This window comes from Panicum hallii, chromosome 5, assembly GCF_002211085.1.
Source record: "Panicum hallii strain FIL2 chromosome 5, PHallii_v3.1, whole genome shotgun sequence".
In the NCBI taxonomy this organism is placed as follows: domain Eukaryota; kingdom Viridiplantae; phylum Streptophyta; class Magnoliopsida; order Poales; family Poaceae; genus Panicum; species Panicum hallii.
This window is the reverse complement of record NC_038046.1, coordinates 55,258,707-55,286,579: the sequence shown is the minus strand read 5'-3', so window position 1 is coordinate 55,286,579 and position 27,873 is coordinate 55,258,707. Positions and strand designations below refer to the sequence as shown.

Here is a 27,873-nt window from a genome sequence, read left to right as displayed (position 1 = left end):
TTCAACACAAATTATTCTCACTAGTCATGTGATTCAACAGGAATACTAGTTACGAAAAGTTCAGACAATATATAACACCAACATGACAAGGGACATGCCCTCCTTTTAAGCGCCCGATTCATATACACACTGGATACGGATTGAACAGGTCTACACGGTCAATTCCGAATTTGAGAGAAGGATACCATCAGAATCAGCATAGAGCCACTCGCCATCGCAAATTCTGGTTCCTGCAAAGGTCACAGGGACATGCTTCTCGCCAACACCCTTCTTGTTCGACTTCATTGGGTGTGAGTTTAGAGCGCGGATGCCAACGTCGCAGCCGTTGATCTCATCGACGTCCCTGATGCAACCATTAATCACAATGCCGGCCCACCCATTGTTCTGCGCTAGCTGAGCGAGGTTGCCACCCAAAACGGCGCAGCGCATGCTCCCGCCGGCATCAACCACCAGGACCCTGCCGTGGCCTTTCTCCTCGAGGAACTGACGGAGAAGAACGTTGTCCTCGAAGATCTTCAGTGTCACAACAGGGCCAGCAAAAATCTGCCGCCTTCCATAGATACGGAAGATTGGTTGGAGGGCACGAAGATCGCCATTCAGAATTAAACCAGCATTGGAGTCACATACTTCAGCGGTGGCCAATGGCAAGGAAGCCATATTAGGTTCAGTTCTGTTCTGCCTGCCATTAGAAGATGGAAAAATGTTGAAATTTCATTTAACGAGCATCAGGGATTTTCTCCATGATTGAAAGTTTCGAAATGCTATGGAACACAACAAGAAAATCATTTTCCTATTATTACTCCAACAAATAATCTCAATTCAAAGAAACATAAGGTTCGGTCTTCCATGAAAAAATAATCAATATAAAAATAGCCTCAGCTGAGAAACACAAACATATCGGTCTCTTTAGCTGAAGAAAAGACATCCGACAAGAAGTTCCAGCAAGATGTCCATGAAATTTTGCTCCAATGTTATATGCAAACACAGGCATCAATTTACCATGACTTTAGGGTCTGTATCTTCATCAAGCTTAGATTTGCACGAAGAGCTGGAGTGATCTAGCTTCCGCCCCAAAACCCCAACTGAGACATTCACCTCAGCCCAAAAGTCTAAAGCTTATAGAACTTCAGTAGACTAGTAGAGTCATAGTAGGGTGCAGCAACTTGAACTAGAACTTGCGATATAAGTACATTAAAAATACCGCACATTGCAGTGAGGACTGCCGGAGGAAAAAGACACTATCATACTGCAGCCTTCAAATAACACACTACTATGTCCAACAAGAAAAGGTTTTAGCTGGAAGCAGGTACTATTGAGTAGACCGGGATGCGTGCATTTTTAATCATGGCTCTAACTGGAAAAAGAAAGCATAGAATAGGTTGCTGGACCATCAAGGAGATTCTTTCTAGCAGGACTAACATTACGTATTGTCCTCGAGCTTGGGTCAGTAGATTTTCTTTCCAGCATATAGAAACAAGGAAACAGCTTGGGTGCAAAGGGTGAATAAGAGGAAGAACATGCACAATCAAGCAAGAAAATGGCAAAAATAAAATCAAACAGAATCCATAACCTCTTAATACCTTGAACCTATGCAACATTTTATTTTTAAGGAAAACCTATGCAACATCCAGTACAGGCTATCAGAAAATAAGGGCACTAGCATACACATATCTGCCCACTTTATGATTGTCATCAAGGAAAGAACTGAATTATTGTTATATACTCATCCATGTGGTCATATAGCCCAACGTGACTAACAAAATGGTTAGCAAGAAAATGTTTTTCCTAAGTGATTGTAGACCAACGAAAAAAATGTAGAATTTAATTTAAGAATCGAACATATGCAACCTGGGGGGAAATTGGTACATGACAGGCATACAATAAAAAAACTACAGGTTAGCAGGTCAATCGGAGTATGAAAAGCTTGGGGGTCAGTGGTGCAATCTGGCTAATCAGTTGAAGCAAACCAATCAGAACCATACATCTCAGCACTCAGAAAAGTTAGGCAGCAGATGATGACCTGTAATTAGCCTCAAGACTCCAGATTACAACCAATTTCGCCTAAAGGTTGTCCAATCCACAATCAATCCGTAGCCGGGGATGGTTTTGCGGGCAGATTCTGCATCATTGAAAAGATAATATGCAAAAGTAGTGGTGAAAATGAATCAACAAGAAAATAGCCGTCCAAGCAGGGTATCGATTGAGAGTTTGGGGGCTGTGACGGGGGGGAAGAGGATTGAGGCAAAATCAAGTCTTGAGGAGGGTACAATCTGGGCTTGCACAATCAAGTCGTTGGATGAAGCTGCCGACCGGGCACCGCCGCCGCCGAAGCTTGAGCTGCTACCTAGGCCATGAAGTCGCTCGGTGGAGCAGAGGCGTGCACGCCTCCAGCAGCAGACGGGGCGGCCGCCGGCGGAAGTAAGTGGCGGCGAGCATGGATTGGGGAGGTGCAGAGTAGGAAAATTTGAGGAAGATCGATGGGGAGAGCAGGCATCATGGGCGAACCTCTGCGACTCCTCGATCGACCGCTCTCGGCTGGCGTCGTCGGTGCTAGCTGCTGGACTTGCTGGAGCGGCAGCGGTGGGTTGTGGCGTCTTGCGTGGCTGTGGTGGCTGCTCTTTTTTTTTTCTTTCCCATTTTGCGCTAGGCGGATTTTCGGAAATTTGCAAAACGTAAAAAAAAGCACCACAAAACTTTCCAGCGTGCATATTCAGCCAAACAATCGTCAGATGAGGAACACAAACATACAAAGCAACAATTTTTATCTTGCTTTGTGTGTTTTGAAGTTTTCTGAGCCATATATACACAACAATTTCAGAATGCTTATACAACAAATTTGTAGATAACTTTTCTAAAATATAAGTTACGAAGAACTAATGAAACAATTTTGCAGTTGCTGAAACATAACAGTTCTTATAACCATATATAGCTCATGTTACCTAAGGATCATATCGGCTGGAGTGGTGGCTGAAGGCTCTGTTTCTGCATTTTCTCCTGTCAGCGGTGGGAGCGGTGGGTGCAGAGTAGGAAGCTTTCATGAATTCTACGTGCACCTAAGGATCACTGGATTTCATCGGAATGTTATCGTTGTTAGAGCTAAGTTTAGCTCGTTTGGGATGGCTACCTGCTGCTCCAGCTCTGCGACTGTAGCGCTAATGTAGTGCGGGCTGGAGGAGCCACGTTTTTCCAGCTCCACCAGGTTCTTCCCTGCGCAGTTGGCTGTAGCATTTCGGGGATTGTTTTAACTCAGTGCAGCACAGTCCCACACAGTACCGGTTACTGTAGCGCGGAGCTAAAGCCCCTCCGGGCGGAGCCGTCCCAAAGGCGCTCTTAGTTTGGGTTCCGGATATTGCTTGAGTATTGTTGAAATTTCTGTGGTAACTTTCCTGTTATTTTGTTAAAGCTGCAAATTCAGTGGTTATTCGGTCTACGGTCATTTGAAGAACTGATTTATATTTTTTTGGAAGCAATCATTTTTCATGTTTTCCTTCATGTTTGAGGAGTTGAATTTTGTGCTGCTTGTAGTTGCGTCAGATTTGTATTGGTAGCTGTAGATGTGGGCATGTGGCTGTATCGGGTAAGATTTCAGCCCTGAGAATGTGCAGTTAAGGCAATATACCTTAAGGAGGTAAAACTTGCATACATTTTAGTCTTTTTTGGACTGGCGGAGAAAACAGGTTGAAAGAAAATCTAATCCAAATCCCATATATGGCTCCAATTTTTTCAAGTAATTACATACATCAAGAGACCAGTTCTGATCATTGCTCTTGCATTGACTACAAGCACTATATTCTCAAGTTAACAGGAAAAGGAATAGGTACGAAAAATTTCCAGCAGCAATCCAGCATGCATCTCTGCTTCTGCCTCTCCAATCACCGTATGCTCTCTTGAATGTTAAACCTGAAGACAAAAACAAAATAATCCTTGATTCTGCTTCTTGTAATTCTATCCTTTGATGCTACATGCAGCAAGATTGTTGGGTCTGCTATATCCAAGGGTATTTTCCCACTATGGGCATCCTTGGCAAACTTACTACTCATGCAAATCCAGCAGGCCTCTAAGTTAACACCTCAGAGTCCACCCCTTATGCTACAAAATGCACACATATAGCAGATCATAAATGTCATTTGGACCATGGTGCAAACTACAGGGAACAACACAATAAGTTGAGTTATGTGAAGCTACATAACCAATGGACGCATGTTCAAGAAAAAAAATACATAACCAATGGAGGAGCTTTTATTCCAATCATGCTATCTGGAATTTGCAGAGCATTGGTTGTATTTTGACTCATACATGCTGCTGAATTCTCTACAAAAATTTGTCATACAGACAACAGGTAAACCTCTGGATCTAATCCATTTTGACACATTTTTTAAATTTATTTTATTCTTCCATATATCTGATGTAAACAAATGCAGGGAAGAATTATAAAACTGAAGCGTCATGTACATCTTCAGTTATTTCAGGTAAGCTTAGCTGATCACCTGCAGGCATCTTGCCCATTTTCAGTCCAATGTATTCACTGTTGCGGAAAATCATTGTGGTTTGGTGCTATTACTCCATTCTCCACCAAAAGAGAATTGGCAAACTTTAGATACGAATCTCTAATAGCATGCATCTCAATGGCTGCATCCTGTATCAGTATCCGCTCTTTAGGTTGTTTCTTCGAGCATGATATTCCAAGAGAAACAACAGAAACCAAGCAATTCTGAATTCCACTTCTTATAGTGCTGTTATAGCCATTTGTGTGCATCCATATTGTCGGATCAACTATATCCCATATTTTCTCTGGAAGTGCATTCTCTGCAAACTTGTGCAAATCCAAAGAACCATTGAACATCTCATCCGTTGGGCTCCTTCCAGTAAACATCTCTATCAGCAATATGCCGAGGCTATAAACATCACCTTGAGTTGAGACAGAAGAACCTTCACCATACTCTATTTTTGTGCAAGGAACCAAAAGTCAGATACCATGTTTATATAAGAACTAGGAATAATGTACAAGTACCAAAAAAATAACTATTTGAATTACCTGGAGCAACATAACCAATGGTGCCTCTTATTCCAGCTATGCTATTCGAACTTTGCAAGGTTTTACTGGCACTTTCTGGAAGGATTTTTGATATTCCAAAGTCTCCAACTCGGGCACTCATGTCTTCCGCGAGGAGGATGTTGCTTGGCTTGATATCACAATGAATTATAGGTGGCTGACAGTGATTATGAAGATAGTCCAAAGCATCCATGATATCAACAGCAATGTGTAGCCTTTGTTCTAAGCTAAGAGAATTTGTCCGAGCGGGCGTGTCAGACTCTGGGTGAAGCCAATTATTTAGGCTACCATTTGGCATGAACTCAAAAACTAATGCTTTGAACTCTTGACCCTGGTAATCTATGCTTGAGCAACAGGTGATAACCTTTACCAGACAACGGTGACGCACCCTTCTCAGTGCCTCACATTCAGCTACAAAACTTCTAGTAGTCCCAGATTGTTGTGTGTTAAACACCTTTACGGCTACTGTAGTGCCCTGATCATGTAAAATGCATTTATAAACCATGCCATAGCTTCCTTGTCCAAGAAAATTGGCCTCTGAAAATCCATTTGTCCCATCTGACAATGCATGATAAGAAACTCTTCCATATCGTTCCTCAATTGTGGATATAAGTTGACTTTCATGCCTTTTCCTAAGCTTCTTACGAATCAACACAATAAGAGCTACTGCTGAAACTGAGAATATAACTGCACTGATTGATGTTAGGGTGATCACAAGGGGTTTCAACAAATTCTTCTTTTTCTTTTCTGCACTAGACATGAAGCATGGAGCTAAATGAAGTTGAGGTATTCCGCCACAAAGCTGATCATTTCCATGGATCGACATGTAAGTTGCATTTGCAAAAACACCCCCCTTTGGCACTTCACCTTGCAGATCATTGAAGGACAGATCCAATTTCAACAAGAATTTCAAATTCTGTAAACCTAAGGGTATCAGACCGGACAAGTTATTGTGCGCTAGATATAACTGTTTCAATCCACCAATACTACTAAGGGCATCAGGAATATTGCCAGACAGTTTATTCATTGTCAGGTTCAATAGAGCAAGACCTTTTACATTTTTCAGAGATTGTGGTATGCTTCCCTCTAACAAGTTTTGGTCCAGCAACAGCCGTTCCAACGATATGCAATTTCCGATACTATCTGGTATGCTGCCAGAAAACTGGTTTCCTGACAGAATCAGTTGGTTAAGGTTTGCCAACCTACCAACATCACTAGGAAGTGGCCCAGACAACAAATTGTATGATAAATCTAAGTAGTAGGAAAGTGCAGGAAGTTTAAAGATCTCTCTTGGAACCGATCCGTTGAGTCGATTTGCTGAGAGATCAAGGACAAACATGTTCTTCAAGTTTCCCAAGCTTGCTGGAATTGGCCCCTCCAAGTTGCAATTGTATAAAGCAAGCACATTCAACTGCGTGAGATTTCCTAGTGATGAAGGTATGAGGCCTGACAAGCGAGTGCTGTAAATCTCTAACACTGCCATGTTCTCTAGCCGACCAATGCTCTCTGGAATCACTCCGGATATGGAAGTATTCTCCATCCCAAGTGACTGCAGACCAACCAGATCACCGATGTTGGATGGAATAGACCCAGAAATCCTATTGTCTCCCAGACCAAGAAGTTGGAGAGTCGTCGACAGGTTTGCAATTGAACTAGGAAGTTTTCCACTAAAGGAGTTGTCGTCAAGATCCAAGAACCCAAGCTGGCTGCAGTTTGCCAGCGCAGTGATGAATTCCCACCCCTCCCTGTCATCTGCTTCCAGCTTGTTGCTAAACAAGTTTAGGGAAACGAGACCTTTCAGTCTCCCCAGAGTAGGAGGAACGCGTCCACTAAAACTGTTCCGCACGAGCTGAAGATCCTTGAGAGCAGAGAGGTTGGAGAGTGAACCCGGGATAGCTCCATGGAACTGGTTGGCAGAAAAGTGAAGAACTTCGATGTTGGGGAACCTTTCGCCAACATTTGCAGGAATGGTTCCAGACAGCGAGTTGTTAACTACGGACAGTTCTTGCAGCATGGACAGATTGTACAGAGAGTGTGGAAGCACACCTGAGAGGTTGTTCATGTTGAGGTAGAGGAAGCGCAAGCCTCCAATGCTGCCGAGTTCAGGCGGCACGGGGCCCTCGAGCTGGTTAGTACCCAGATCAAGATGGTACAGAGATGACATGTTGGCTAGTGATGCTGGGATACTGCCGGTCATGCTGTTGTTCGCCAGCGAGAGCTTCTGAAGGTTTGCGAGCTCGCGGCCGAGCTCAGCAGGAATGCGGCCATGGAGCCGGTTGCTGCTGAGGTCGAAGAACAGCAAGCTGGCGCAGAAGCTTAGGTTGACGGGCATCCCTCCGTCGAAGGTGTTGTAGCTCAGGTCAAGCGTCTGCAGACGTGCCAGGCGGCCGACGCTTGCAGGGATGGTTCCCTGGAACCAATTGGAGCTCAGGTTCAGCGTTCGCAGGGACGTGAGGTTGCCAATGGCTGGGGACAGGGTGCCGGTGAGGCCGCGGGAGGGCAGGCTCAGCGCCACCACCCGCCGGAGTCTTCGTCCGCACCTGACCCCCTCCCAGCTGCAGAACCGGCCGCCGGCGCCGCTTGCGTTGTTCCACGAGGCAAGCGGGTCGCCGTCGTAGGCGCCGCCGGCGACCGCCGCGGCCTTGAACGCCAGCAGCGCGGCCTCGTCGCCGGCTTGTGCGGCCACGGGTACCGATGAGATGGACATGGAGACGGCGACGGATAGCAGCACCAGCAACAGCAGTAAGCTTGCCGGGCGCATCGCCATGTGCTGGTGGTTGCTTTTATTTGCTGATGCTTCTTGTGGGATCGATGACCATGGAATGGTTTTTGGAGCTTGCTGATCCCTACGTATATCGTGGCAAGAATGCGGAGACTTCTTGTGCGGTTGCCAAACTAAAGTGTATGCACATTGACTAAATATATGCAACATGCACATGCATCGCATCTGATTAGTGGTCAGGTGAGATGTCGCTGTCTGCTTCTGATTTTGACTTTTGACATGGAGGCTAGCCGCTTTCCAAGTTTGGTTTGGGCTTTGACCTTTTCCCCGGTTTCAGGGAATTTTTTAAACTAGTTTAGGAACATGTTCTAGCTATATCGAGCATTACCATATTATTTTCCTAGTCTGATGAGTTAGCAAGTTTGTTTTTCCCCTTGTTGCATAATCAAACTGAGTTCTGTTGGCGTTCTAACCTCATTGAACGTACAGATGCCACCAGTCTGAACTGTGTGGTTTTATTTGTTTATACATTGGTCGTTTTGCACCTTTTTGACAGCTGAGCAGTGTGGCATAAATGAACGCCAGTTGATAGTGAAATTCTCTGTAAGAATTGAAGGACTAAAAGTATCTGCTGTAAGTATGATTATCTCTCATAACCACCTATTTTCCTAGAGTACATTCCAACTTCAGATTTGATCAGTACAATTCTCTTAGAAAAGAAAGAACCCACCATTCCTTCTCATCAACACAATTCTTTAAAGGGTGTAAACAGAATTATTATCTTTAACCAAGTAATTTTCAAATAAGAATAGCTGACTATATCAAAAAAAATGCAAAGGACGGTGAACAAACAGCCAAGAGAAGTGGCAGGGAGTAGTTCAGAGGCAGCAAATTAGCAACAAACAATAGCTTACCTGAGAACAATTCAGGACTAGCATTGTGAAAATGGCCAAACAGAACTCTTTATGTACTAGATATGACTTCCTGCGTAGCCAGGCACTGTATGATCTATAAATTTAACAGAACAAAACGGAGGTGCAAGTTCCTGGGCCATCCTTCATTTGGGCTTCTGAGCGGTTGAAGCTACCTGCTGCTGCATATGTTGGCAACAACTAGAAAGTAGACACAGCCACGCATAACATATGAATAAACAAACATATGTACACATTTCACATATCTTATACAATACGAGCATGTAATACAGTACTTGGAATTGATCCATATCAGACAAAAAAAATACCCTGGCATTGAAAGTCTGAGCAAAACTTTCTGGGATACCATAATGCCAACACACTTTGCTGATGATTTATTGAAGCCCAAGATGTTGCCATTGTGATCTGGAAACTGATTTGAAGAGATTCTTCCAACCCAAAATATGTGCCCAGCAATCCTCCGTTCAGGTAATAGAAGCAAGATCTGACAGCAAACTATTTATGAACATGGAATAGTCTTGATCGTGGATCCAGTTTTAGATCCTTCCCTGTCATATTTGCAGACTGATCTTCTGTGGCAGCCCCATCTTTCTTCATATATATAGCTTTCACCAGTATCTTGGTCCTTGGTTCTGGAATCATCCCTCTTGATTTCATTGTTGTGTAATATTGCAGAGCCTCATCAAGCTTTCCTTGGGAATGAAGGCCATGAACCATAATAGTAAATGATCGTTGATCTGGACCAGATCCACTCCTTTCCATCTCATCCCATACTTGCTGCACTCCCTTCTCGTATTTCCAATTGATATAAAGGTTCAATATTAAGTTATATGTATCAGAATCCAATTTACAACCACTTTGCTCCATCCTCTGCATCAAAGCTATGACATCTTTGGGTTTTTCAGTTGTCTTCAGAATGTAAGAATACGTCCTAGTGTTTGGAGGGCAGCCCTTTGCTTCCATTTCATCCAAAAGCTCATAAACTTTCTCCATCCGGTTTATCTTACATAAGTATTTTATTAAAGTGTTGTATGTAGCCACATCTGCCAGACAACGCTGGTCATTCATCTCTCCAAAAATCTCAAGTGCTTCTGGAATCCTTTTCTTGAAGCACAACTGGTCAATGATACAGTTGCAGATCGCCACATCAGGATTAATGCCTTTCTCCCACATTCTATTGAACAGCTTCACTGCGGAACCAATTCTGCCATCTTTGGTCATTGCTTTTATGAATGTACCATAGGTGAACAGGTCCCTTTCAACCTTGGATGCAACGATATCGTTCCAAATCCTTTGAGCGTCTCTAAAGCTTCCCTTCACACACCAACCGTTCAGTATGATGTTCCAGCTCTTTATGACATGCGGGAACTTGCTTTTCTTCTCGTGGAACAGCGCCTCCGCCTCCTCAACATGCTTGTACCGACACAGCGACATCAGAAGGATCTGGAAGCCAACCAAGTCGAGCTCAAAACCATAGTCCTTCCTCAAGTAGAACACCTCTATCGCCTCCTGCACCTTGTGTGCACCCGCATACCGGTTCAACAGCACGGCAAACATCCTGTCAGTTACCACCACCGCCCGCCGCTCCTCCCGGATCTCATCGAACAGCTGCCTCATGAGCCTGACCTTCTTCATCCGCCCGAGAATGTCCAGCATCTCAGTATAGGCCCTCGACCCATGGGCGTAGCCAGGTAGCCCTGCCGCCCAGTTGAAGAACGCCAGCGCGACCTGCCAGTTGGACCGCTGCTTCTGGAGGACCTTGAGGACAACGTCCTCGTCCATCTTTTCTGCAAACTGACGGAGAGCATCGCCGAGATCAGCATTGTCGCTGCCACCAATGGACTTGAGAGTTCTCAGGATTTCACTGGCGTGGACCTCGCTGGAACGTTCCGAAGCACTGGCATGGCAAAATCTCAGAGACCCAAGCACGTGCCCACGTGAAAGGACACCTTGGCGGAAGCATGGGGGCAAGCCCACGGGTGGTGGCCCCTCTGAGACATTGTGTCGAACAGCTGGCGGGCACGACCCAAGAACACCGAGGCTCCTAAGTACTGCACATGGTTCATGAGTACCTGCGGCCAGTCCCTTTCTATGTTAGTCCCTTTCATTAGAAATTTAATAAAAATGGGGAAAAATCGTTTGCTGTTGGATGGAGGATTGCATCGTGTAGTGGAATCGCAGGAGAGGAGAGTATTCAGGCAATGAGAGGAGGATGTGAAGGCAATGAGAGGAGGATGTGATACGTACGAGCGATGGGCTTGATGAACCTGCAGGCGGCGGCGAGGATGGCACACCCCAGACGCGGCGGCGGCATCGTGCTACAGCAGTAGCAGCGCTGCTGTGGCGCGGTCCAATTGAACAGCGCAGTGCGCCACTGTACAGTCGGGGGAGGCGGAGGCCAGAGGCACGGAGCGGCGGAGGCCGGGGCCTCGGTGGTTCGCAGAGCTGGTGCGGTGCTTCAAGTGAACCGGTGCGGGCGGCGTGCCGCCGGCGCGTTCGAGACGGCGCACAGCACGCACGCGCGCGCACACACACACACACACACGAACGCCACTGCAAGTCGAAGCAGACGCGGGAGACGTGCTCGGGGGGGGGGGGGGGGGGGGGGGGGGGGCTGGGCTCACATTGCTCGGCAGATGGGCCCAAGCCCGGATAAGAAAGGGAACGGGAGGATGGGCTGTGCCGGGAACGGGCTAGGCTGTTGCGTTCGCAATGGGCTGGGCCACGGAATGCCCGCTCTCGCGTGCTTCCGAACCGATCCGTTTCCGTCGCGCGGTCGCGCCTGCGGAGCAGAGCAGCTGCCTCCAAGCCTCAGCCTCCGGCCAACCAACCAGCTCGAACGCACTGCGCAAGTGCCACCGGTCACCTGCTCTCCCGCCAAATCCTCTTCACCCAAACCACAGCATCCACCAGCTCCCGCTATAAACCTCCAGCAACCGGCGACCAGGCCGGCACCCCGCATGGCGTTCCCGCTCCCCTCCCTCGCCGGCCTCCTCGCGCGGCGCACGCTGCTCGCGTACGCGGCCACGTGGACGGCGGTCGCGGTCACCGCCGTGGCCGTGGCCGCGTTCGCGCCGGAGCTCGCCTTCGTCTGGGCGCTCGGGCCCGGGACCCCGCTGTCGAGGGCGTGCCAGGGCGGCGCCGGCGGGGGCGAGGGTTTCAGCGTCGGCCTGCCGCTCGACGGGCCGCCGTGGGACGTCGTCTGCGTGCCCGCCGGCATGTTCGGCCGGGCCAGGCCCGACGCCGTCGTCCCGCTCGTCTTCGCCGTCGTCGTGGTCACCGGCGCCGTCTGGTTCACCACGGCCGTCGGGGTGTGGGAGGATGATCACAGCGACGAGCCGTTGTCGCCGGCTTCCATAGACCAAGTGTAGCAGCCTCTGATTCTCGATCTGTTTACATGAAACAGAAATGGGTGTGGTGTACATATATGAATCGTCGATCTTGCCTTATAGTTTCTGATGTTTCAGTCGCAACACGGTATAGAAGTTTCAAACACGTGTCATCAGAATTCAGACACCAATACAAAGAATTCAGAGTTTCAAACACCGAAGGAAAACGAATCTTTCAGGCAAACACAAATCTCAACTTCAAACCAGAACTCAGCTGCACATATATTGGACAGGTATTAACAAGAGTACACAGGTTGATCTTTGCCACACCAGAATAATCTAGGAAAGCATGCATGGAGATTTATTTCTGAACACCATCAGCTCCACCACTGCTCAGGTTCCTATAGCCACTGCTACTATATTAACCAGTAATCACTAGTAATACCATATGCCAAGCACAATCAGAACACTCCTCTGATCCAGATCCTACGGCTCTCATTGCGCAGATTTGGTCAGCTCCTCGCTGAAGTCCCAGAGCTGTTTCGCCAACTCGTCGCTTCTTGCCAGTTTGCTCGTCTTTGCCACGTTGCAGTCAGCAAAGTATTTTCCTGTCACTCCCCTCAGCTGTGGGTTCAGTCCCACATAACATGTAGTTGCTGCTCCCTGGAAAATAAAATGATAAAAAATAAAATCGAATTCTGAACAGTATTTGCAAAATTATATTAGATTACTTTTACCCAATGACAATGTTTTTTACTGTTATCGGAAGAATAGTTGGTTAAAAGCATGAATTGCGAAGATCTGGTTCCAACCTGGGGCACATTCTTCCACAGCAAGTAAGTTGCAACTTGAATCAACTCTGCAAGAGAAACAAGGTGTTTTAGAACATTGTCGGAAGTTAAGTGTTCCTAGATAAGACCAGAAAAATAGATTCTCTGAGAGAAAAAAAGAACAAGAGAACATACTCATGAGAACAAAGGAGTGCCTAAACAAATTGGTCATGATCATTCCAGGATGAACACTATTAACTGTGATGTTTGCTCCTTCTTCCTGTGAGTAATATAGATTGGTCATGATGCATGATACAGATCGAGATCAAAGGGAGGTAGTCTAAATAATCTCTGTAATGGACTAATGCTATCTAACACTGTTCCAAAAGATTTAAAGTTATTAGCTCCCAAAATTTGCACTGGCTATTGCTTACCAGTGGCCCCTTCAGCTCATAATAATGTATAGGCCATGATGAACAGCTGGTTTTCACTTCAGGTTTCTATCCTTCGCGAAAGATTAAAATAAAGCAGAATACTACGAGGACAAAATAATACCTTGAGCCGTCTAGAAAGCTCCTTTGCATGCAGTATGTTTGCCAGCTTAGATTGTCCATAAGCCATTTTATCACTGTATCTGCCAATAAAAGATCATTGCAGTTCAATCGATAGTCAATCCCCACAAAGAACCATAACTTAAAGGCACATACTTTTTCTCATCGTTGATTTTGTCAAACTCAATTCCCTTTGGGTATGTCACGTGGTGGGCATATGATGACAAGTTCACAATGCGACCCTCAATACCCGTAGACTTGGCAGTGGCTTTCATATTATCGAGGAGGAGATTGGTAAGCAGGAAGTGTCCTGGTAAAACAAATGTCAGTGCCAGACAATGAGACAAGTATTTTAGCTGTTTTCTAGTAAGACATGTTGGCAGTAAGAGAATACCGAGATGATTGGTGGCGAATTGCATCTCGACTCCATCTTTAGACAGTTGAAAAGGGCAGAACATCACACCTGCGTTATTTCTGCAGAACAGATTAGGAAACTTTAAGTCATAATTCAGTGTAATATAGACATGACGAAAAGGCTAAAATAGGTGTGCAAGTGATATACATTGCTGAAAATAAATTTAACTGAAGCACAGGAAGTTTTCATGTCAAAGAAAGGCAAGCATAACGAGAGGTGAAGAGGGTTACATCAGGATATTCAGAGGAAATTTCATCGAGTTGAACTGGTCCGCAAAAGCCCTGACAGACTTGAGGGAGCTGAGGTCAAGCTTCAGAACATCAATTCGTGCTGCTGGATTATTTTCCATGATGGTCTTCATTGCTTTTGATGCAGCCTCAGTGTTTCTTGCGGCAATGATGACATGGATTCCTCTAAGGGCGAAGACTCTTGATGTCTCCAGACCAATGCCACTAGCTCCTCCTGAGAAACACCAAATATTACATATTTCAATAAAATTACGACAGCAATAGATCTTAGACATCTTGAAAACGTGTGCTTGTTGTGGTTAACTTAAATTTACGAACAAATTGATGGTGGTAAAAGCTGCACTCTGCTCCTAGAGGAATGGTTGCAATTTCAGATATATATACCTTGAATATATTTCATGAATAAGCAATATTAAATATCCCAATTACAGATTTTCGGACTCCTAACCCAATAGGACCACACTTTGAAAGATATTTAACAATACGAAGCGAAATGAAGGCGTTAGTGAGCTGAACCCTAGCACCAGTAAACAACTGTAGCCAAAATCGTAAAACAAAACTACCAACAAGGAAGAATATCTAAAGCTTCTAAAATAACACTATCAAACAGAAAATGAAAAAGAAAATGCTGCAAGGCTAATAATATGTCAATTCAGCTTCCCCCTTGATCCAGCCTTAGACCTACTGACCACTCCGACACCCTAGACATATTCCAGAATTATTCTCCTTCCATACATCCCAACACAGATGAACAGAGGTGGCGTCAAAATTGCTATCATCAAAGCTTTCACATACATCCCTCATATACCAACTATTTATATTAGCAACTTCATCAGTAAACAAATTTCCAATCATACATACATGTGTATTTATCTTTTTATTAGAAGACCAGCACATTAACCTATACAATCTTAAAACTTCCAGGTAAGGCTGAACCTGACTCAGATTTATTCTTAATAAATGACAATAGTTAACATACAACCAACCTTAGAAAAGGGATAAATTTCCCATTTTTTGTGAAGTTAAGGGAACAACTAAAGCCTCCAAGGTAGTATAGTGAAATGAAAAGGATAGAAGATGATAGGCATCTAACTGAAAGGATCCCGCATTGTTGATCTCTTTCACTTGCCATGGCTTAAGAGTTACATGGAACAACATTGCTGTGATTTTTATTTTTGGAAGGGCATTGATGTGAGAAAATATTTGCCAGAAAACGAGAGATGGAAATGACGACACGTGGTTACCAGTCAATCAGATGCACAAAGATACCACAGAACTTATAAAAATCCAGCTCTAAACCCAACTATCTAAATGTTCGATGACTAAAAAAAGTTCTATTAAGAAAAAAAGGGAACCACGCAAAGATTCCACAGAGATTATTACAAACAAATATAACCATGGAACAAACACCCACCTTTGCAAAATCTTGGTGACCGCAAAGCATGGTATTTTCAGGAACAAGTTCACAGCACCAGTAGATGAGGAATGTTGAGTACTCTATCCTGCCTGTGATGAGTGAATTGTCAACCGTGCGGTGTGATCGTGCGCTTGGTCTTTGGATTGCAGGTACACGGGCGTCGAGTGTCGACGGAGAGTTGCCGTGGAGGAGCTCGGGCCGGGCGGCAGCTGTGGCGTCCACTCCTGGATCGAGGACGCAAGCGGCGACGGAAGGCGGGTTTCTTGGTTTGCGCCACAAAACCAAGGAAGCTGACGGCGGTTGAAGACGCCAAGTCGTGGAGGCACGGGCGTCGGTCTCGGGACTGACGGAGGCGATGGGCGTCGACGGCATCTAGGGCCTCGCTGCGGGCGAGGAGGTGACGGGCGTTGGGCGGCGTCTAGGGTCGTCAGAAGGCCGAGGCGGGAACGGCGTCTAGGGCCACGGCGTGGAGGCAGGAATCTTCCCGCGCGTGGAGTTTTGGCGGTTTTCTCAAAACCGGCCACCTACCCGGGTTTCGCGGACCCTCCAAAACCGCGGACCGGATCTTCGTCCACACGGCGGCATCGCGGAGAAGACTTCGACTCGAAGAAAGAACCTCGACCGTCGGATGAGATCATGTATCTTTTTCCGGTTTTGCCCCTACGGACTTTCTAGTGTTTATTTGAGTCCAGGGGTAATGTAGTCTTTTTGGGTGAGAGTTGTTGGGGTTAAAAAACCCCCTCACCCCCTTCCTCTTAGGCAGCCAGTTTTTCTTTCCCCCTGACGCAAGAACAAAAGTGCTCTGCTCTTCCCGTAACCTTGTCTCTGTTCTTTCTTTTCCTCCCTCTTCTCCCCTAGGGTTAGGATTTTGTGATGGAAATTTAAGACCTTGTACCATGGATTCGCTGGGAATGGAGGCCCTACTCTCCTATGCCCTCTTGGGGTTTTTGATTTGAGGAGATTCGTGTTGTCTTGCTGCTGTTATTTTCATTTCCTTTCTGTTTCTTGGCCCAGGCAGTCGAAGGAGCATGCGTGTGGCTAGCGGGCAGCGGCAGCGAGGCCCCAGGGCGCCATCCCCATCGCGCATGTGACCAGATGCACGCGCGCGGGCAAGACAGAGCAGGCACATCCTTGGCCACCAGCTGGAGACAAGCAACGCACACAAGGTGTTTGAGAAAATTTCCAACTAGCTCTTTTATTTGCACTTGCGTGTGTTCGTGGTTGTATTGCAGGCCGACGGCAGCGCGTGCGTGCGTGGAGCATCAGCAAGCCTGAATGGTGCGTGGAGCATCAGCAAGCCTAAATGGAGCAGGCAAAGGTGAGCACGGCTGCAGTTTTGTTTAGTCACTTGCAAACTTCATTTTCATGCTATAGTCATTAGTCATTGCCTAATCATTGCTATTGCTAATCTAGATCTTTGTGACGGTGATAATTCAAATAATTTACTTGCTGCCTGCTTAGCTTGAGTTAATTAGTTTTTGATCTTGCTAATTGGTTCTAGATCTTTACATGCCTTTCTAGAGAGAGTCTTAGTCCTTTTCGTTGTGTTTAGTTCTAGTTTCTCTTGTGAGGAGTTTGGTCAGTATTTGAACAAGCTTTGCTTGTGTTTGCTTTGAGCCTTACTGTTTGTTCTTGAATCATCGAATATTTTTGGAGAAAGCCTCTTTTACGAGACTAATTGGAAAAGCCTTTTTAGCGCTCTGATATTCGGTACTTCCGCTTTCTATTGCACCTAGCTCGAGTAAATAGGTCTTCGCGTGCTTCCGCTTTGCGTCGAGCTTTTTCAAACCGTTCCTATGGTGAACTCGTCACGAGTTGGCTTGTGTCACCATGACGGTTAGAAGAGAGGTGCGTCGGGTTGAATTCAGGATATAGGCCTTGTTCTCTTTGAGAATTTTTTTTTTAAAAGGCTCCCATTCACCCCCCCTCTGGTCGCCTATCCGGTCCTTCAATTAGTATCAGAGCTTGGTTGAGGTTTTCAGTACCTTAACCGGTTCGAAAACCACTTGGCGACCATGGCAAGTCTTGGTAAGATCCCCGTGTTTGCCGGCGAGGACTATGCTTATTGGAAGGTGCGTATGCGGGACTTCTTGCAAAGCATGGGAGCTGAGGTTTGGGAGATTACCAAGAACCAGGCTTACGAGGTGCTTGCCGTTCGGACCACACCTCTTCAGGTGTCCGAGCACGAGGCTAACGCCAAGGCTGTCAATGCCTTGTTCGCTGGCGTTTCTCGTGCGGAGTTCTCACGCGTCCAGGGTTTTCAGGAAGCCCACAAAGTTTGGACGTGCCTTGAGAACTACCACGAGGGCACACCTCAGGTGAAGGCTAGACTGTTTGAGACACACCGGCGTGAATACGAGAACTTCACACAGGGGCCGGGTGAGAGCATTGGCGATATGTTCAGTCGGTTTCAATCGATTGTGAACAAAGTTAATGCGAACAGATCTGCTGATGCCCTTGAGTACACGGAGCACGAGAAGGCCCTCAAGTTGCTCTACGCACTTGACCGCTCTGTGTGGGATCTCAAGGTGAACACGATCATTGAGTCTGCAGGCTATGAGACTCTGACCGTGAACGAGCTTTTCAGCAAGCTCAAGGCCACGGAGGTGGATAACCAGACACGAGCCAAGCTCAATGGTGCCCCTCTTTCCAAGAGCATCGCTCTTGTGACTGGCCCAGGTGGAACGAGCTCTAACGCTAACTCTGCTCTTGGCTTTTCTCTTGCCTCTTTGCCTTCTGTTACAGATGAGCAGCTAGAGATGCTAGGCGACGACGACTTGTGCCTCCTCATCAGCAAATTCCAGCGCATCTACCACAACAGGCAGAGGAAGAAGAACCCGGGTGCTACAACTGCGGCGATTTGAACCACTTCATCGCCGATTGCCCCAAGAAGTCCGGCGGTGGCCAGAACAACCACTTCGACAACTACCGCCACCGCGACCGCGATGAGGGAGGCTCCAACAAGGAGCGTCGGCGCCACAAGCACCGCAGTCGTGATCGGGGAGGACGCTTCGACAAGGAGTCGCTCAAGAAGCGCTTCCAGTACAAGGCCAAGAAGCGGGAGAAGGCCTTCCTGGCGCAGCTCAGCGACCTTGACAAGAGCTCCGACACCGACCGCTCTTCTTCACCGACCTCCGACGACGACGACAAGAAGAAGCGGGACAAGGAAGCCACCAGCTTCATCGGTCTGTGCTTGGCGGCCGGGCGGCGCAAGGGTTTCTGCACCATGGCGGGTGATGTCGATGGGGCTCGTGCGTCTTCAGGTGGACATGCTACACCGACGCACGCCGACTCTTCTCCTGGATCCGAGAGCGATTCAGAGGTAAACTCCACGATCGACCTGCTTGATACAGAGGTTAGGGAGTTGTACGCCGCTCTCGACAACCAGAAGAGGCTGCTTAAGGAAGCAGCTAGAGAGCGTAGAAAGCTTAGGGCTGAGCTGGCTTGTGCTAGGGAGAAATCTAGTGAGGATGAGTGCGCTGGCTGCATATCTCACATGAATGATCTTGTTGCTCTCCGTGCCAAGCATGATGAGAACGTCGCGAACTTAGATGTTGCTAAGACTTCACTTGCTGACGTGTCTCATGAGCTCGCTAAGGCCAAGCATGAACTAGAACTGGTTAAGGACGCTCCTATTGTTAGCGATGTGCTTGAATGTGATGGGTGTCCTATCTTTAAGTCCGATCTAGCTTCGTTGCAGTCCAAGTTTGCTACTGTTGTGTGCGAGCTAGAGGAGATGAAGTCTAGGCCAGTTCTGCTTGGTGCTTGCAAGCTTTGTCCCACGCTTAGGTCGGAGCTAGATGAGAAGAATGCCTTGGTTAAGTCTTTAGGGAAGACTAAGGTCGTGGAGTCTAGCCCACCTATTGACTGCTCTGTTTGCCCTGGTTTAATCTCTGATTTGGATAATCTTGCGGAAGAGAAAGCTAACTTGGAGAATGAGAATACCTATCTTAGGGCGATTCTTAGTTGGGTTTCTGCTAGTGAGCCGCAGTTGGGCATGATGATTAAGCAGTTCAAGCGTGGTGATGGGTTTGGGGTCGGTTACACATACACGAAGTCAGACTTTGACAAATTGTATGGTAAGATCGGCAAGGCTGCTGGAAACACTGGTAGTACTAGCACGCAGCCTTCGCTTGTTGACCCCGCGGATGGTGTGCTTAAAGAACCACTGAAAGCACCTCCGCAGAAGCAGGTTTGGGTTCCAAAACCCAATGAGCTGAGGAATCCCCTCGATACGCTCCCTGCTGCCGCAACCCAGGTTGCCCAGAAGAAGGGGGCTGCTTCTCCCCGTCCGCAGGCTAGGCCTCCACCTCCCAAGCGTGAGGTGAGGTACCACTGTGAGTACTGTGACAGGGAAGGTCACTTGGAGGAGTTTTGCTTCAGAAGAAAGCGGGCTGTGAGGCGTGAGCAGGAGATACGGAACGCGGACATGTACTCTGCTCGGGTGCATGGTCCTCCTCGGTGTGGTGGTAGGCAAGATGCTTGGGCGCGCTGTGTAGGTGGAGGTCAGGGAGACGGTGGTGGTTACCGTGCTCCAGCGAGTGGTCGCTTTGCCGGTCGTGCTCCTGGTCGTTTTCAGTACGGCTATGGACCACAGGACCGAGGCTTTGGAGGAGGTTTTGAGGCTCCACGTTTTCCTCACGGTGGTGTTCGTCAGTCACGCGGTAGACGGGACGGGGGATACGCTTTGTCTGTTTTTGCTAACCCCTCTGTAGAGCAAATGGCTCGACACTGGTTTGCTTCTCACTTTGCTAACCCCAGTGTTGAGACATTTGCTCACCCTTTGTCTCACTACTGATGTGCAGGTTGGAGGCTTGGAGAACAGGTGGATCATGGACTCCGGTTGTTCGCGCCACATGACCGGAAATGACAAATGGTTCTCCAGCCTCACCCCGATGCACTCAAAGGAGTACATTGTGTTCGGGGATAATGGAAGAGGAAAGGTACGTGGACTTGGCGCTGTTCGAGTTTCTGATCGCTTTACCCTGAGAGAAGTTGCTTTGGTTTCGAATCTTGGTTTTAATTTGCTCTCTGTTTCGCAACTTCTTGATGAGGGGTTTGAGGTTCGCTTCAAGGAGGGCTGTTCGCGTGTTTTGGATTCCAGAGGAGATTTGGTTTGCCGGATTACACCTCGCGATCGAGTTTTCTTGGTTGACTTTTCTGGAACTCCTCTTGGCCCTTCTCGTTGCTTGTTGGCTGGTCCTTCTTCCAATTTGTGGAAGTGGCATAGGAGACTTGGACATTTGAGCTTCGATTTGTTGTCGAGACTTAGCTCACTTGGCCTAATCCGAGGATTGCCCAAATTGAAGTGTGAGAAGGACCTTGTGTGCCATCCGTGTCGCCACGGGAAGATGATTGCCGCTTCTCATCCGCCTGTTAATCAGGTGATGACCGCTCACCCTGGAGAGTTGCTACACATGGACACAGTTGGTCCTTCTCGGGTGATGTCAGTTGGTGGGAAGTGGTATGTTCTTGTGATCGTGGATGATTTTTCTCGCTATTCTTGGGTCTTTTTCATGAGAACCAAGGATGAGGCTTTCGAGTTTGTTCGAGACTTGATCTTGAGGTTGAAAAATGAGCTACCCCAGGCCATGAGAGCGATTCGCAGTGATAATGGCACAGAATTCAAAAATGCTTGTTTTGACGCCTTTTGCAGTGATCAAGGGCTTGAACACCAGTATTCTTCTCCCTACACTCCACAACAGAATGGAGTTGTAGAACGGAAGAATCGGACGTTGGTGGAGATGGCGAGGACGATGCTCGATGAGCATAGGACTCCTCGCAAATATTGGGCTGAGGCGGTTAACACCGCTTGTTACGTGTCCAACCGCATTTTCTTGCGTGCTTTCATGCACAGGACTTCTTATGAGTTGCGATTTGGACGCCAGCCCCGCGTTGACCATCTTAGAGTTTTCGGTTGCCGGTGCTTTGTGCTGAAAGATGGAAATCTTGATAAGTTTGAGTCTCGCTCGTCTGACGGCATCTTTCTCGGTTATGCTTCTCACTCTAGAGCGTACCGTGTGCTGATTATTGATACTAACATCGTCAGAGAGACTTGTGAAGTCACTTTCGACGAGACTGCACCGTGCAATTCTTCTGTCTTTGAAGTTGCAGGAGATGATGAGCTCGGCACCTCCATCTTTGAAGATGAGGAGGAAGAAGCTGCGGAGGGCGACCCTGTGGCTACCACGCGTGCTGTGGACCCAGTTGCTTCCGCCACGAGCTCAGACGATGATGACGGCCCCGACCCGACTACATCTACTTTCCGGGGGCCGGTCGAGCAGGTGACTCAGGCTTCACCAGATGCACCTGAGGAGACACCAGCGTTGGTTGAGGAGGAGGCAACTTCAACAAGGGAAGCACCGCGACACATTCAGCGCCGCCATCCACCTCAACAGATGCTAGGTGATCTCAACGAGCGAGTCACTAGGTCCAAGGTAACAAGTATCGCTGGCTTTGCTCATTCAGCATTTGTTGCCTCTTTTGAGCCCAAGGATATTGGACACGCTCTCTCTGATTCTAATTGGGTCAATGCCATGCATGAGGAACTTGAAAATTTTGAAAGAAACCAAGTTTGGGTTTTAGTCGAGCCTCCACCTGCTTGTAATCCCATCGGGACGAAGTGGGTTTTCAAAAACAAGCAGGGTGAGGATGGGTTGGTTGTTCGAAACAAGGCTCGTCTTGTTGCCCAAGGGTTTTGCCAAAAAGAGGGTATTGATTTTGAGGAAACTTTTGCCCCTGTTGCTCGTTTGGAAGCTATTCGAATCTTTCTTGCATTTGCTGCTTCCAAGGGTTTTAAAGTTTTCCAAATGGATGTTAAATCTGCCTTCTTGAATGGCTTTATTGAAGAAGAGGTTTATGTGAAGCAACCCCCTGGTTTCGAAAATTTCAAGTTTCCGAACCGTGTTTATAAACTTCAGAAAGCTCTTTACGGTTTGAAACAGGCACCTAGAGCTTGGTATGATAGATTGAAAACCTTTTTGCTGGCTCAGGGCTTTAAAATGGGATGTGTTGATAAAACTTTGTTCCTCATGCGATCTGGCACTGATTTTCTTTTAGTTCAGATATACGTGGATGATATTATCTTTGGTGGCTCTTCTCACGCTCTTGTCTCCAAGTTTTCTGAGCAGATGTCCAGGGAGTTCGAGATGAGCATGATGGGTGAGTTGCAGTTCTTCCTTGGGCTGCAGATCAAGCAAACTTCTCAGGGCACCTTTGTCCATCAAGCCAAGTACACTAGAGACTTGCTGCGGAAGTTCGGCATGAGCGACTTGTCTCCTCAGCCGACTCCGATCAGCACTTCGACGGCGCTTGATGAGGACTTGGACGGCGAGGCGGTGGACCAGAAGGAGTACAGGAGCATGATCGGCTCTCTCCTGTACCTGACGGCGACGCGACCGGACATCCAGTTCGGCGTCTGCCTCTGCGCGCGGTATCAGGCTTCGCCGCGCACCTCCCACAGGCAGGTGGTGAAACGCATCTTCAGGTATTTGAAATTCACCCCTGAATTTGGTCTTTGGTATTCTGCGGATTCTTCTCTGGTTTTGGTGGGCTTTTCTGATGCCGATTTTGGTGGGTGTCGGTTGGATCGCAAGTCGACATCCGGCACTTGTCAATTTCTCGGTACATCTTTGGTGTCTTGGTCCTCTCGTAAGCAGGCTAGCGTAGCGCTTTCTTCCATAGAAGCTGAGTATGTTGCCGCTGCTAGTTGCTGCTCCCAGATACTTTGGATGAAACAAACCTTGCAGGATTATGGATTGAGTTTTGGTAGGGTTCCCATCTTTGTAGACAACATGTCAGCCATTAGCATTGCAAAGAACCCTGTCCTACACTCCAGAACCAAACACATAGATATCCGATTCCATTTCCTGCGAGATAACCATGAGAGAGGACACATAGACCTGATCCATGTTCCTTCAGAGAGGCAAACCGCAGATATTCTCACCAAACCGCTTGAGCAGGACACCTTTGCTCGCTTGCGAGGGGAGCTTGGGGTTTGGTACCCCTTTTGATCGCTGACTTTTCTTTGGTTAGCTTTGTAGGTTTTATTTGCGTCTCTTCGTTTTCTAGGTTTGGTAGTTGCATTGTGCATATACATTGTACATGTTTGCATTTTGCATTGCTACACTGCACTGGCATTCTTGTATACACTGTTATGATCTTCTGGTGCTTGCTAGTGTAGTTTCTTAGACTCGATCATGTATAGCTTGCTTCTCAGTATATATCATATCATCTGAGTTAAGCTATTTTGATTTAAAAATCTGAAAACATTGTCACCCTGTCTTGGCTACTAGCATGATAGGATGTGTTGATGTGCTTTGCTATCTTATTCATGCTAGTGTGGCTTGTCATCTTTGACATGAGCTAAAGTTGTTAAATTTGTTTAAAATATGTCTGAAATGGAATGAAAAGATCCAGGTGGGATTGCTTGTCGCACTGATCGAGCTTTCGGGACGGCTCACATAGCACTAGTGAGAACCCGGGCAAGGCTGTGCATGACTGAAGCGAGTGCCTTAAGCTTCTGACTGCCTTTGGCATAGGCTTGGCCTCGTTGCTAAGTAAAGCATGACAAGCTTTCAACCCCTGGCAAAATCACTTGCTTGATAAGTTTAAGATGCAGAATTGAATCATGATAAAATATATTGGCTGCTTTGGATCACCTTGTATGAGTTTGACCAGCACTGCTTTCTTTCTCCTACTTGCTGTTGCTAGATCATGGGTGATGCTTTTATTTTTGCTAAACTGCACTAGCTAGCTCTAGAATTGATTGATATATCCTGTTGAGCTAGATTCAGTTCCTGTTTATGAAGCACACATGCCTGTCACTAGTTGATCATATCTGAGTATGCCTGAGTGTTTCACGTACACCCTCTGCACGACATTCATTGCATAGCATGATTTCAGGGGGAGTTTTAGGCATCTTTTAGGCTTGATGTGTGCATGTGCCAACAAGGGGGAGAAGTTTTGGAGAAGTGATCGACCAAGGGGGAGACTTGGTTGATTTTTGAAACATTTTGCGCAAAAGGCCTTGATGTGGTGAGAGTTGCACTTGTGAGAGGGAAAAGCTTTGCTTGGGGAGTGTCTGCTTTGTTTCTGTCTCCTGGTATTCCTCGTTTTCCCTCCACTTCCAGCATGACTGCGTCGAGCGTAACCTCTGTCTTTGAGGAGTCATGTTTTGGCTTTTGATCGATTGCGTCGAGCCGTTGCTCTTGTCTTAGGGAATCGATCTGTGCTTGAGTAAGTGACTATTCTTGACTTTCTGAGCTTTTTGTCACTTGCTTGAGTTCTTCACTTTCTTGTTTCTATCTTATCACTTTTTTGGTTACAGGTGGTGTGTTGACAATGCACTCATCAAGGGGGAGATTGAGGAATGTTGAGTACTCTATCCTGCCTGTGATGAGTGAATTGTCAACCGTGCGGTGTGATCGTGCACTTGGTCTTTGGATTGCAGGTACACGGGCGTCGAGTGTCGACAGAGAGTTGCCGTGGAGGAGCTCGGGCCGGGCGGCAGCTGTGGCGTCCACTCCTGGATCGAGGACGCAAGCGGCGACGGAAGGCGGGTTTCTTGGTTTGCGCCACAAAACCAAGGAAGCTGACGGCGGTTGAAGACGCCAAGTCGTGGAGGCACGGGCGTCGGTCTCGGGACTGACGGAGGCGATGGGCGTCGACGGCATCTAGGGCCTCGCTGCGGGCGAGGAGGTGACGGGCGTTGGGCGGCGTCTAGGGTCGTCAGAAGGCCGAGGCGGGAACGGCGTCTAGGGCCACGGCGTGGAGGCAGGAATCTTCCCGCGCGTGGAGTTTTGGCGGTTTTCTCAAAACCGGCCACCTACCCGGGTTTCGCGGACCCTCCAAAACCGCGGACCGGATCTTCGTCCACACGGCGGCATCGCGGAGAAGACTTCGACTCGAAGAAAGAACCTCGACCGTCGGATGAGATCATGTATCTTTTTCCGGTTTTGCCCCTACGGGCTTTCTAGTGTTTATTTGAGTCCAGGGGTAATGTAGTCTTTTTGGGTGAGAGTTGTTGGGGTTAAAAAACCCCTCACCCCCTTCCTCTTAGGCAGCCAGTTTTTCTTTCCCCCTGACGCAAGAACAAAAGTGCTCTGCTCTTCCCGTAACCTTGTCTCTGTTCTTTCTTTTCCTCCCTCTTCTCCCCTAGGGTTAGGATTTTGTGATGGAAATTTAAGACCTTGTACCATGGATTCGCTGGGAATGGAGGCCCTACTCTCCTATGCCCTCTTGGGGTTTTTGATTTGAGGAGATTCGTGTTGTCTTGCTGCTGTTATTTTCATTTCCTTTCTGTTTCTTGGCCCAGGCAGTCGAAGGAGCATGCGTGTGGCTAGCGGGCAGCGGCAGCGAGGCCCCAGGGCGCCATCCCCATCGCGCATGTGACCAGATGCACGCGCGCGGGCAAGACAGAGCAGGCACATCCTTGGCCACCAGCTGGAGACAAGCAACGCACACAAGGTGTTTGAGAAAATTTCCAACTAGCTCTTTTATTTGCACTTGCGTGTGTTCGTGGTTGTATTGCAGGCCGACGGCAGCGCGTGCGTGCGTGGAGCATCAGCAAGCCTGAATGGTGCGTGGAGCATCAGCAAGCCTAAATGGAGCAGGCAAAGGTGAGCACGGCTGCAGTTTTGTTTAGTCACTTGCAAACTTCATTTTCATGCTATAGTCATTAGTCATTGCCTAATCATTGCTATTGCTAATCTAGATCTTTGTGACGGTGATAATTCAAATAATTTACTTGCTGCCTGCTTAGCTTGAGTTAATTAGTTTTTGATCTTGCTAATTGGTTCTAGATCTTTACATGCCTTTCTAGAGAGAGTCTTAGTCCTTTTCGTTGTGTTTAGTTCTAGTTTCTCTTGTGAGGAGTTTGGTCAGTATTTGAACAAGCTTTGCTTGTGTTTGCTTTGAGCCTTACTGTTTGTTCTTGAATCATCGAATATTTTTGGAGAAAGCCTCTTTTACGAGACTAATTGGAAAAACCTTTTTAGCGCTCTGATATTCGGTACTTCCGCTTTCTATTGCACCTAGCTCGAGTAAATAGGTCTTCGCGTGCTTCCGCTTTGCGTCGAGCTTTTTCAAACCGTTCCTATGGTGAACTCGTCACGAGTTGGCTTGTGTCACCGTGACGGTTAGAAGAGAGGTGCGTCGGGTTGAATTCAGGATATAGGCCTTGTTCTCTTTGAGAATTTTTTTTTTAAAAGGCTCCCATTCACCCCCCCTCTGGTCGCCTATCCGGTCCTTCAGTAGATTCAGTAGAAATCTAAGCATCAGTACATTGAGTAGAATTCCAAGCAACAGCAGTAAGCAGAGCATCATGACGTCAGCTTTCAACAACATAATCATTGCACAGGCAAGATTCAGAGACGAGGCTGCCTATGCACGTACGTCTCCTTAACGACGACCAGTTCAGTTGTGAGAGAAAACCAGTGACAACAACACGTACAGAGGAAAACAGTCATTTTTTTTTACAAAGAACATCAGAGCAGCAAGCAAAACTCATTCACCAACGCAAGGCTCGGCGAGTTCGCATCAGCATTGGTTAAGCACCATCGTAAAAGAGGAATATTGTTTTAGGAATAATCTACTGGCTGATTAACGGGTTACCTGTGATGACGACGGTGAGGTGGCTGGCGTCGACGCCGTCGGTGACCTGCTCCGCCGTGGACGCCGACCCGAACCCGCTGGCGCCCGCCTTACCGGTCATGCTCGAGAGGATACCCATTGCCGACTCGACGCCTCAACTCTCCAACAAACAACGAGAAGTTGAGCGAAGAAAGCAGCACGGCCAAGAAACCGCGACACCTCGGCGCGCCGGGAAGCGGAGCGGATGGCGGAAATGGTGGCGGGCGTGGATGAGAAGAGGATGCAGGGAGGTTATTTATGGTTGGTGAGCGCGGGTAGCAGTTTGGTTGGGGAGTAGAGCGCACTAGGCCAACGCGGGAAAGGAGACGGAGAGGAGGCCGGGAAGGGATTATTTTGGAGCCGCATCGTGCATTCGTGCTGATGCTAAGTGCGTACGCTTGCCTGCCTGGGGAATTCTTGGATACCAAAGGGAATACAGAGAGCACTTAGAAACAGAGAGAAGAGGATAAACCTTCTTCAGTTTCAGAAACGAAAAAAAAAGCGAGTTTGGAGCTTAGACAAGGACGAGTTCGTCTTTTCACTTACAATTGCAGAGTGATTCATGTTTCTAGACTACAGCCTGTGCTCTAAAATAAGTATTCTTTTCCTATAAGTATTCATCTAATTAAAGCAACATCAAGACCAATAAAAAAAATGTAGATAAGCTTATAGAGCCAATTAAATGATACTAATTAAGATTAAGTTATGATTATTCTTTTTCAGTTCTAATGCATGCATATTTATTCAAGATCTAGAAAAACCAAACCAACACCGCGGCTTTCATCACAATTACTATGAGCAATTA

The 27,873-nt window shown here is 47.3% G+C and overlaps 5 protein-coding genes across 7 annotated transcripts; 1 reads left to right on the top strand and 4 right to left on the bottom strand.

Annotated features, from left to right (window-relative positions):
* LOC112892266 (putative 4-hydroxy-4-methyl-2-oxoglutarate aldolase 2) lies at window positions 1-2,636 on the bottom strand. Of its 2 annotated transcripts, XM_025959419.1 has the most exons (3): window positions 2,506-2,636; window positions 2,021-2,119; window positions 12-679 (listed from the first exon to the last, which is right to left on the bottom strand). In XM_025959419.1, exon 3 carries the CDS (start codon window positions 655-657, stop codon window positions 151-153), a length of 507 nt encoding a protein of 168 aa, XP_025815204.1. In that variant the 5' UTR covers window positions 658-679; window positions 2,021-2,119; window positions 2,506-2,636; the 3' UTR covers window positions 12-150. The 2 variants fall into 2 exon arrangements, with proteins under 2 accessions (XP_025815205.1, XP_025815204.1); XM_025959420.1 differs by lacking the exon at window positions 2,021-2,119 and having other exon boundaries at window positions 1-679; window positions 2,506-2,593.
* A 1,042-nt stretch (window positions 2,637-3,678) lies between these two features.
* On the bottom strand, window positions 3,679-7,820 carry LOC112892256 (receptor kinase-like protein Xa21). Of its 2 annotated transcripts, none has more exons than XM_025959404.1 (3): window positions 5,036-7,820; window positions 4,488-4,941; window positions 3,679-4,089 (listed from the first exon to the last, which is right to left on the bottom strand). In XM_025959404.1, exons 1-2 carry the CDS (start codon window positions 7,818-7,820, stop codon window positions 4,523-4,525), a joined length of 3,204 nt encoding a protein of 1,067 aa, XP_025815189.1. In that variant the 3' UTR covers window positions 3,679-4,089; window positions 4,488-4,522. The 2 variants fall into 2 exon arrangements, with proteins under 2 accessions (XP_025815189.1, XP_025815188.1); XM_025959403.1 differs by having other exon boundaries at window positions 3,679-3,900.
* A 776-nt stretch (window positions 7,821-8,596) lies between these two features.
* Window positions 8,597-11,220, bottom strand: LOC112892263 (putative pentatricopeptide repeat-containing protein At3g15200). Its single transcript, XM_025959416.1, has 2 exons — window positions 10,955-11,220; window positions 8,597-10,779 (listed from the first exon to the last, which is right to left on the bottom strand). Exons 1-2 carry the CDS (start codon window positions 11,019-11,021, stop codon window positions 9,203-9,205), a joined length of 1,644 nt encoding a protein of 547 aa, XP_025815201.1. The 5' UTR covers window positions 11,022-11,220; the 3' UTR covers window positions 8,597-9,202.
* A 447-nt stretch (window positions 11,221-11,667) lies between these two features.
* LOC112892821 lies at window positions 11,668-12,189 on the top strand. Its single transcript, XM_025959934.1, has one exon. It carries the CDS (start codon window positions 11,668-11,670, stop codon window positions 12,076-12,078), a length of 411 nt encoding a protein of 136 aa, XP_025815719.1. The 3' UTR covers window positions 12,079-12,189.
* Window positions 12,190-12,269: 80 nt separating this feature from the next.
* On the bottom strand, window positions 12,270-27,490 carry LOC112894143 (short-chain dehydrogenase TIC 32, chloroplastic-like). The gene is made up of 8 exons (XM_025961763.1): window positions 27,051-27,490; window positions 14,003-14,234; window positions 13,752-13,831; window positions 13,514-13,667; window positions 13,362-13,440; window positions 13,002-13,086; window positions 12,849-12,895; window positions 12,270-12,699 (listed from the first exon to the last, which is right to left on the bottom strand). Exons 1-8 carry the CDS (start codon window positions 27,166-27,168, stop codon window positions 12,532-12,534), a joined length of 963 nt encoding a protein of 320 aa, XP_025817548.1. The 5' UTR covers window positions 27,169-27,490; the 3' UTR covers window positions 12,270-12,531.
* Between the last annotated feature and the right edge of the window lie 383 nt (window positions 27,491-27,873).

Excerpts from the sequence above, each read along its gene's own strand:
- LOC112894143 (XM_025961763.1), bottom strand. The coding sequence starts at position 27,168 with ATGGGTATCCTCTCGAGCATGACCGGTAAGGCGGGCGCCAGCGGGTTC. Across the intron at positions 13,087-13,361 it reads AGCTTTCTAGACGGCTCAAG|GAAGAAGGAGCAAACATCAC; the intron begins GTATTATTTTGT and ends TATTACTCACAG. Across the intron at positions 12,896-13,001 it reads GCACTCCTTTGTTCTCATGA|AGTTGATTCAAGTTGCAACT; the intron begins GTATGTTCTCTT and ends TTTCTCTTGCAG.
- LOC112892256 (XM_025959404.1), bottom strand. The coding sequence starts at position 7,820 with ATGGCGATGCGCCCGGCAAGCTTACTGCTGTTGCTGGTGCTGCTATCC. Across the intron at positions 4,942-5,035 it reads CATTGGTTATGTTGCTCCAG|AGTATGGTGAAGGTTCTTCT; the intron begins GTAATTCAAATA and ends GCACAAAAATAG.
- LOC112892266 (XM_025959419.1), bottom strand. The coding sequence starts at position 657 with ATGGCTTCCTTGCCATTGGCCACCGCTGAAGTATGTGACTCCAATGCT.
- LOC112892821 (XM_025959934.1), top strand. The coding sequence starts at position 11,668 with ATGGCGTTCCCGCTCCCCTCCCTCGCCGGCCTCCTCGCGCGGCGCACG.
- LOC112892263 (XM_025959416.1), bottom strand. The coding sequence starts at position 11,021 with ATGCCGCCGCCGCGTCTGGGGTGTGCCATCCTCGCCGCCGCCTGCAGG. Across the intron at positions 10,780-10,954 it reads GTTCATCAAGCCCATCGCTC|GTACTCATGAACCATGTGCA; the intron begins GTACGTATCACA and ends GACTGGCCGCAG.